The sequence below is a fragment of the Sparus aurata genome, chromosome 5, assembly GCF_900880675.1.
Source record: "Sparus aurata chromosome 5, fSpaAur1.1, whole genome shotgun sequence".
Taxonomy (NCBI): Eukaryota; Metazoa; Chordata; class Actinopteri; order Spariformes; family Sparidae; genus Sparus; species Sparus aurata.
The window spans coordinates 14,924,233-14,934,577 of NC_044191.1; the positions used below are offsets into that span (position 1 = coordinate 14,924,233).

The 10,345-nt window shown below is 38.8% G+C and overlaps 1 protein-coding gene across 1 annotated transcript in view; it reads left to right on the top strand.

The window, feature by feature from the left end:
- The window catches only part of hk2 (hexokinase 2), a 28,831-nt gene extending 24,289 nt beyond the window's left edge, over positions 1–4,542 (top strand). The window contains exons 16-18 of the mRNA XM_030415665.1: positions 641–796; positions 2,418–2,654; positions 2,941–4,542. Coding sequence (XP_030271525.1) covers positions 641–796; positions 2,418–2,654; positions 2,941–3,085 — 538 coding nt within the window. The 3' untranslated portion in view covers positions 3,086–4,542. The remainder of the gene's footprint in view (positions 1–640; positions 797–2,417; positions 2,655–2,940) is intronic.
- The last annotated feature ends 5,803 nt before the right edge of the window (positions 4,543–10,345 follow it).

A 10,345-nucleotide genomic window follows, 5' to 3' on the forward strand; every position in this document is an offset into this window, starting at 1 on the left:
AACTGATAAACAAGAGAGCATCCTGTGAACTTCACATCATTTCTGTGAAAAAGACATTGTGCAGCAGATGAAAACAGGAGCTGTCCATTCAGCTCTGTGACATTTGTTTGAGTAGCTTTAGAGCAGAAGCAGCCGACACAGTGCCCGCAGAGCCACAAGGATGATATGAGTCACCCGTAGGCCACCTTAAACCAATACTGTCGCCTATTAAACGTATAATATTCATATTATTTTGCACATATACACGTCACTTGTATTGGTATCACATCCCTTATGTAAACATACTGAGCAGGTTGTTGCAATGTCATTCAGTGCACGCTTGTTAATCGGTTCCATAATTAACAATAAGCTTCCTCAAATCGTGGCTCACTGGCTGTTATGACTATGGGATCACAGTCTTTTGGTTACAAAGAAAATAGATAACTTTGCAGGTAGGGAGAGAAACAGAAAGCTCTTCATAAAACACCAGCTAATGTTTTGTCTAAACTTTTCAGACTATTGTGTTCTTTTTTATATTATTTAGATTTTTTAAGTGAGATTTCCTTTTTTACAACTGGTTGTAACAATTATGACAGAGCAAAAGAATAAATGTTTATTTGTACATGTTTAAGTTTTCTGTTTGTGTGTGTTTTTCTCTGAGGTATGAGAAGATGATCAGTGGCATGTACCTGGGAGAGATCGTGAGGAATGTTCTGATTGATTTTACATCTAAGGGCCTGCTGTTCAGAGGCAAACTGTCTGAGCGACTGAAGACCTGGGGCATCTTTGCGACAAAGTTCCTGTCGCAGATTGAAAGGTTAGTGTTGGACACTGTTCTGGCTGGACACACTGGATGCCTGTATACTTCCTACTGAGCTGCTGCAGCTCATCCGCGCATTAGTATTCACAGTGGCTGCGTGGCAGCTGTGCAGCTCCTGTCTGCCCTATCTGTCTATATAGAGTTAGCTTTACAGTTTTACAGTTCAAATCAAAAATCACAAACACAATGGGCAAAACCCAGCAATGGTATTTTGTTTTCAAATGACACACACAAACCATCAAATCAAAAACATTTATAAGAACCAGTTAAACACTGATGTGCTCAGTGTAAAACACTATGATGAATGGAAAACACTTCTTCTTCATTCATCATAATGACTTAGGGCTTTTTTGTTCAGTTACACTTACTACAGTCAGTACATACATAAGTGTGATGTAAAATATTGTTGTGGTCACTGTGTCTCAAGTACCAGTTTTTGTGTGTAAACAATTGAGAAAAACTGTAACTATTTATCAATGACTATGATAATGTGATTTTCCTTTTCCTGGTTTGAATAAGCGCGAAAGCATGAGGGGGAAAAGAGGGAGGGAGAGAAAGAAACTGCCCCTCACTTGTTGTGTGTGTTTGCTTCATGTCTGTAACATATTCTAGATACAGACATTAATACTGGAGTGAAATGCTGGGAATATGTTATAATGACTACATGTGTACAGGTCGTATTCCGGCCTATTTTTGGCAAGAACGGCGCGCATCAAATTTAGTAGTCTCCACCTTGATTCAGCAAATTTGAAAGTGTTCACAGTTGACAGGTTTTCCCCCTGAATCTTTTAAACTGCTTTTAAAAAGGCTGTTTCTTAATTCTTCAAACAATCTAAGAACTATTTCTAAGCTTCCATTCTTTGCCAAGGTTTGAAAAAGGTTATTGCAGAAAAACTGTAAGCTTTTATTCTCATAAATTCTGTTATATCCTTGAGAATTTCCAATCATCTTTTGAAGCTATGCTCCTTAAATCAACGTTATGTTGTTTTTTGTTACCTTAACAAGGGTGTGCCCAAACCTTTTCTGCAGGGCCCCCCTTTGTAGATTAAAATAATGTCAGACTTGTGTCATGTCTTCTCATTAAGCTGCTCCTCTATGCCTTTTGACATGTCATAAATGCACCTTATGATAATTATGTCTGACAGTGAAATAGCCTTTAGTTTACTGGCTGTTGATAAATCAATCATAGTTTTAACCATATCGGTAGCGGTTTTAATTCCTCTACTATTATGTACAGGTTTTGACACTGAGCAACTCTGTATGCTCCTTTGTAGGAGGTGTCATACTTTCTTGTCTTTGTTTTGGTAGTTGTGACATTTGGTGTAGATTTATCTTCTGCTTTACGTTTACCTGGCAGCCCTTTCACAAAGTTGTCCATGATTTGCAAGCTAGCAGTGCAGAAGAATGATGCATCATTTATAGTTAGCCTTAATGGTTATTGACTATAACCCTAATCACATAAATGTCAGATTTGATTACACTTAAACCGCAGACACACATTAGATTTTATTATGGTGAAGATGCACGGATCACAGGTATATATCCACATACTATGAGTGAGGAGAGCAGCACATCTCTTACATGTGTGTAACCCTTCTGAATCTCTCTGATCCCAAAGTGACCGTCTGGCCATGCGACAGATCCGCTCAATCCTGCAGCACCTGGGCCTCACCAGCTCCACAATAGACGACAGTGTTCTGGTGAAGGAGGTGTGTAGCGTGGTCGCCCGCCGTGCAGCTCAGCTCTGTGGTGCTGGTTTAGCCGCTGTGGTCGACAGGATGCGAGAGAATCGCAACCTCAATCAGTTTTCCGTCACCGTGGGAGTGGATGGCACCCTTTATAAGACACACCCTCAGTAAGGAGCAATTATGTCCTAACACTAATATTTCGACATATAATATTTTATATTTTAAGTCTGCATGAGTGTGAAGTAGCCAGAACAAGCCGAAAAATGAATGCAGTTACAGTAGCTCTCCAGCATGATGGATGGACCACATGCACAAATGTATAGGAGGCTAAATCCATATCAGAAATGCCAGCTTCTTCATATTTCTACATATCTGAAATAATAAGTGTGCATCAGGATGAGATTTTCAACACTGAACCATTTTATTCTCTTCCTTCCTTCACTCTTCTTAAAGTTTCTCCAGCATCATGCAAGAGACATTGCAGGATTTGGCCCCGCAGTGTCAGGTGACTTTCCAAAAGTCGGAGGATGGAAGCGGGAAGGGAGCAGCACTTATCACAGCTGTGGCCTGTAGGATCAAGAGCGAAGGGCAGCATTGAGTCATCAGAGCGGTGATGGAAAGGTGAAAACCAGAGTTGCTATGGAATTAAATCCACCCTGTGCTTAGATCTTTTGTACTGAAATATTAGGTTGACATGTACATTTGCAAATGTGTGTTTAGAATAGGTGTTCAAATTGTTAGTATGAGCTCACATTGTGGAGGACAGTGGTAAATTAACTTCAGACATCACAGTTACAGGCTTGCCACACTGGATGTACAAGAGAGTGAGAAAGAGGGAGGGGGGGGAAAGGGAGGGAGGGAGAAAGAGAGAAAACGGGAGTGCTGACAACTGCACAAATAGGACGCTGCAGCCTCCCTTGACAGCGTGGCCAGTCTAACTTGTTAATACAAAATTAAAAGCAATACATAACGCCCCATACAGGTGCTGCTAAAGCATCCAGTGTGGCCAGCCTGTTAGAGGAATATGACTGTTACAAGCTGTGGGAATCATTTCACACTCCCCTTTTTGTTTGTTTTTTTGCACCTTCAAAACAGCAGGTTTCCTCCTGCTGATGGTTCAGTTTTATAATGTACCTGTAATGTCTTTCTGAGCATCTACAGAAGCTTAGAAAAGGTTATTTATACTATTTTTCCAGATCAGACTTCTCAAAGTGCCTCATAGAAATAATCAAAGCAAAAACAAGATAAAATAAAATTCCACAAACTAGAAGGAAATTGTTGAGTTGGGGAAGCATTCCTGTATGCAAAAAAGAAACCCAACAACCTGCAGATGAATGAAAGAAATCTGTAAAAGAATAATATGCTTTTCTTTGACAGGCTCAGTGCCCTATTAAACCAAAAATAAAATGGATTTCTAACTGAATCTATGGTTTCACATTATTTTTTACTACTAGTTCATTTTTACTCTGAATTTCATATTGTATATTAGTATAACATGTCTTTTGACTGAGTATAGCATCAGAAAGAAAGAAGTAGCTTGACTGAGACATAATTGGAACCAGAGCTTATCCATACATCCCTCTCCCAGGACGGACAGACATGAAATAGGTGTTGCATGTACAGATGTTGTTGTACTAAAGGTAGCATAAAATGCTAATCTCTGACATCCATTAGTTCTGCAAGTATCTGTACCAGTTTGTAGTTTAAGAGAAGAATTTCAGATGTTCACTGAAACAGAAGGAAATGCAAATCTGTTGATCTGCCTGAAATATTATGACATATGTTTTGATAAAACCAGTTGTACAATCAATAAAATCAATTGTATTTATGGAGTTGTGCATAAATAACCTGTTTCCATGGCAATGTTTTTACACCTGTGGTTACACAAAAAGATGAGGTTCATATGAAATTTTCTGTACTGTAAAGGAAAGCTTTAAAGACGTGTCCTGTATTTGTAGAAGAACTGCAGCAGATTGTCTGCTTTTCCTGTAGATATGAGTCTGTTCATTATTTGCTACTGTCATCAACATCAATAAAAGGACTGCCACAATACAACAGGCCTTGTATTGCTTTATTCCATCCCCTGCCGACATTTTTTCTTGCCACAACAGCTCCACATTGTTGCTGCCGTCAACTCCACAGCAGAAGACCACCAGCTAAAGCTCATACAGCATTAAAAAATTATTTTCATGATAATTTTGATATATATATATATATATATACCGATATAATATAGTTTCCTGTCAGCTACAGAGTCTGCAGCACACTGCATCATGATTACAAAACAAATTCTATTTGTTAAATAGGGTAAAGACTTGTCTAGAGCTGGGTGTCATGAGTAAAAGGTCAAACTTGAAAGTATTATCGTGGAGTGCAAAATGGAATGCATATGAGCCAAATCTGTTGCCTACAGATTACAGTGTCATCTTATTTTGTACAAAAAAATGTTTAGGGACAAATGCATGTATTTGTGTTTGATTAAAAGCATTTGAGAAATTCTGTAATTGCTTTTCTGGAGGCAGAATTGAATAAAACCACAGCAGCTTTAGACTTATTTTGTTGATGTTTCCTGTATTGTATTAGGTCTAACTTCTACTGCTTGATAATTTAGTTGTGAGAATCTCTTATTTTCTTGATATATTTTATCCAGTTGTATAATCGACCTAAAGCATAAATATCTTATTACTGTGTCCAGTTGCAAAACATTGTTACTAATCGCAATAATGATGTTTGTGCTTGAGAAAGAGACAAAAAGTCATTCCTAAGCAACAGTGCAGGCAATGCATTTACATTTTTCCCTTTGAATTGGAAAGATATTAAAAGCAGCCTAATTATGACGATCTAATGAGACTGGCACATGCCACACAAAGGAACATAATCAGCAGATGTTATAGAAATTGGTGGGATACTTATGTAATTAGCACATATTGTTAAAGTTCTCTATTTTGTACAGTTCAGTATTTCCTGTGAGTATACAGGATATAATCAAACGAGCAAAATTGACCAAGAAATAAGTTATTAGGAGACACAGATGACACTAAAGATGGGAGGCATTATACTGATAGTGCATCATGTGAGACCATCTTCCCATGTGCACAGTATGTAGGTTCAACTTGATTACCAGTGGGTCACAATGGGCCAAGCCCTTCAACCTACATATCTCAAAAGGACCGAACAGTCCAGTTTCACATGTTAGGTTACGTCCCAGTTTCTTCCACTCCAGTCCTGTGGATTTTCTTTGTTCAGGGTGATAAAGCTGCTGCAGCCGTAGATGTTGTACAGATTGCAAAGCCCCTTGAGGCAATTTGTAACAGACTGAATAAAACTGACTTGATACAGACATTTAATTGGCCTCCTATTACGACATGACGGCTACAACAGTGCGTCAGCTGTGGGTTTTCTTATTTCCTTTCAGGGCATTTAGTGTCTCTTTTCTTTAGTCTCTCATTCTGTTTGTTTGTTTTAATTTTGCAAGTAAATCCGAATTTTGTCCTGCATGACCTTCTACTTGAATAAAATATTTCATAGATAAATATTTCAGTATTTAAAATACTGTATATACACTTCGGCAGTGGCTCGGGGGTAGAGCGGCTGTACACCGATCGCAAGGTTGTTAGTCTGATGCTGAAACGTCTGCACATCACCAGAAACACACCATCCTCACCATGAAGCATGGTGGCGGCAGCATCATGCTGTGGGGCTGATGTATCGGGGACAGATATTTACTACAAACAATTTTAGCAGGTAGTAAAAAAGCAATAACAGGTACATGTCTGGGTAAAGAGTCTCCAACAAACAATGAATCTTTAGAAATAGTTCATTAAATGTACATTCTTGAGTGGTTGACATTTTCTCTGAGGCATGTTACTGGAAAATGGGAAAAATACTGGGAAAAATGGAAATATTATTTGAACCAGAAATGATTTCTCTTATGTATATATTTTGTTTGAAGGACTGTCTTATTTCCTTCTGCGCCTCTACCAGTCAGATAGGCTTTGTCTTTTTCTTTTATGTCTTCACAGATGGAAAACAAAATTAAGGAACTTAGAAAGATTATCCCTATAAATCCCTCACAATCTGTTGATCGGTTTTGTTAATATGTGAATGTTATTCTTTCAAATTACACCTTCGAGTGCCAAAGACCTCATAATCTCTGCCTATGTAATAGCTTGATGAAACTGCAGGGATGGGGTCGAAAAGAGTCTGTGACACAGTACAAGCTCGCAGGACGTAACAACTGCCAGACACCCTGACAGATCACCTGACCGTCACAAGGCTTAAATATACTTCTGAGGCCCAGCACTGTGAGCTATCAGCCTGGAGCCAAGCGCAGTCCAAGTTAGTGAACCAGCTCATGGTGAGCACAGCCACATTTCAGATGAAAGCTTAGTGAGCTGTGTTACAAAATGAACTGTGGCTGAGGGTTAAACTGTCTGAATGGCCCCCGTAGGAACGCAACACACCAGAACAGAGAGGCCTTTGAGTGAATCATTTATTTGGTAACACAGGAAAACACTGAAAATGTGCACATTAAGAATAAACACACATTGTAGGTTGCTGCATACACCGACACACTTTGACAATTTACACTGCGCACAAACATCAAAATTCCTAAAACATAACAATAATAATACTTAAGAATACTGTAAGTGTAGCAGCTAACTCTTAACCTGTTCGTGTCAGATGTAAGTTAGCCTCAGCTCATCAGCTGCACCCACAATCGAAAGCAGCAGTATCACCCATACCTGCTTTTAACACCGGACATGCTGACTTACTGGGATGCTACAGACGCTATCGATCACATGCAATCACAAGTTTAAGAGACACCACAGGGGGTGAACGGTAAAGTTTTAAACTAACAGCCATGACACATCCTTTGTTGACTACTTGGGTTAAAAACATTTATTTTTACATTCATTATTTTTTGTATTACAAGTTATCTGAAATGTTGTGTTAAAATATGAAAATGATGCATTATCTAGTTGTGAATGCACTACTTTACATACATCTCCAGAACAGAAAATTCTCTCAATTCATAAAGAATAAAAAAATAATAATAATAAATTACCATATTTTTCAGAATGAAATGTTCTTTACACCAGGCTGTTAATAATACATGAACATTGCCCTCTGTGAATAAAGATGAGCATTTCTGTCCAGTACAACAATATCAATAAAAGAACTGGCCTTCAATAAACCTTTAGGATGCTTCAAATTGACAATACAAATTCAAACACTGAAAAAGCTCACAAAAGCAGATTATTACTTGTAGCACAGACACTAGTGTGGTTGTACACAATAACAACAAGCTTAATTGCATAAGAGGGCATACATACAACACGTCATCAGTCGTGACCAGTCTTTTTGGTTTTGGCTCTTGTAAATAAATCTGTACAAAGCATATATATTTTATGCATCCAGTTCTTTATTTATATTTTTTTCATGGTAGTGGTGCATTGGACCACAACTCCTGAATGAAAACACCATTTATGTTTTTCTTTTCTTGTATAAGTCACAAACAAAGCCGCTCCAGTCTTAGAGCAACACATTATCTTGAGATCAACAAAGGTTTAGAGCATAAAGATATTTAAAATAATTAACTTTTCATAACAACATGTCTTCTGAATGAGATTTCCTGGTAACGTGTGCTTAAGGATACAAGGAAATATTGTTAAAGGAAAAGAATATATTTCTGATTGTGGGGTGAACTGCCCCAATAACTTGCCATCTGCCAACCTGCACAGTACCGCAGGGGAAAGACCTGAGGATGTACATCACAACTACTGAAAAACCTATTTCCCGAGAAATTCTTGCCAAACTCTACTCTATATCTTGAACATTTGTAAACATAATCTGTGCAGGAGTCTGAACAACAGAACAGGAAAAGAAACACATGGTATCTCGAAGGCTGCGGTTGATCTCAGTCTATCATCACAATATGTAACACATTAAATCAGAAAGATACAAATATCACATACACACAGCATTCAAACAGGTCTTTGATTAAGTGGTTACTCCAGTGAAGTAAAGGTCAAAGCGGCAGAGGTCCTTTTCTTATATCAAGCTCCATTGACCCTGTTCCACTTGCCATAACGCATCTAGAAGGAATCTTTCACGTGAAAGCTTCAACCTTAATCATTACAATACAGTTTGTTCCCTGGAGCTAGCAGTAAAGACCCAAGGTTAGAACATTCACTGCAAGCTTCACATTCACAATTTTGTTGACTTGTAGTAAAGGACAAACCACCATGGGGACCAGGCATGATGAGAATACCACTGCATGTTCTGCAATATAGCAGCTGACTGCATTGTTGGGGTGAGCTGCTATCTGTCTATGCTGCAGCAACACAGAGGGCTAGCACTAGCTGCATCATATGTTTTTGACTGCAGCTCTCAATCATTATAACTGATGAGTTTAGAGTCTGGCTCCACCTTTTAAATACTGCATTGATGTTCAGTTGTGTTTTTTTTTATGGAAACAAAACAAAGTGCATAGAGCATGGCGGGTAGTTAGTGGGGGAATGGTTGATTGCAGTTGTAGGTTGGGGGCCAAAGTGAGGGGCAACATTGTATCTCAGGGCTGAAGTCCGTCTTCACCATTTTATTGAAAAATTTGGGTTTAACGCAACATCTTTCAACATATTTTTGAGTAGTGTAAATCTTTCCTAACAGTGACGTCTGTCACCTGCCCGTAGCTTGTAGCAGCTAAGAAGCTCTGCACTGTCCCTGTCAAATAAACTAACAAACTAATAAATTAATAAAGCGTTTTGTTAAAGGTTTTGTTTGTAGACTAATCTGAAATTCAGAAATTCCTTTATAACCCCCGCAAACAGGGACCAGTATTGTTTGTGTTACCTTACTGCTACCTTGTAAAGCTAATACCAAATTTCCCTTGAACAAATTGTAAGTAGCATGAATACAACAATATTAGCAGTCTCAAATGACAATATATTCTCCTGTTTATTACCTCTGTCAAAGAGGTTATATTTTCACCCATGTTCATTTGTGGGTTGGTTGGATTGTGAGCAGGCTGACACAAAAACTACTTCAACTTGGGTGGACATTGGCTCTCGGCACAGAATAGACCCTATCAATTTTTGGTGCAGATCTGAGTAAATGATGTTGTATCTCACTTTCTTTCACTTTTGTGTGACAGGGCGTTTTCACACATTTTTTGTTGTCATCTTGTCTGACCCTTTATGTTGCACCCTCACACCACTAGACCAGGCTGTCAGTCTGTAGCACATTAATTGTGTTGACATTCTAATATCGATTGACACCTCAATAACCTTTTCACTGACAGCTGCTGGTCTGATCATTCATTCTGTCTTGTCATGGAATGCGTCCATTGTACAAACTGATAGCTTTGACCCACACTCTAACCCTAACCTACCTATCCAGATGTGGAATGCTGCAAATCTCAATATGGAGCACATATCAACAGAGCACCGACTCTTTGTCTTGCTTTCAAGCGTGGTCTTTTTGATAAACACGACCTGTGCAACCTACTACTTTTGTCGCACACACCAGCCTTTAGCTCACTTTTTGATACAGGCTCCCACTTAAAATCTTAGCAGCCACTGAGGGTCGGGTGAAGTTACTGCCACAAGTCAGCAACACTTGCAATCCCTGGTCAGGGAGCGTGTTACTGAACACAACTTTAATCATGACTGTTTTCATATGAAGGGAGTGAATCTTCTGGGATTGTCACACATTATCTTGGGCTTGTTAAATTCCATTTGTGCTTCAAGCTAAAACATTTGAAAGGCGTCGTGGTTGAAGTTTATTTAGTCCAAACATTTGCAGTCCAGTTGGAGGTTATTTACTGAGTAAGCTGTTGGAGGATGACCAGTATCTT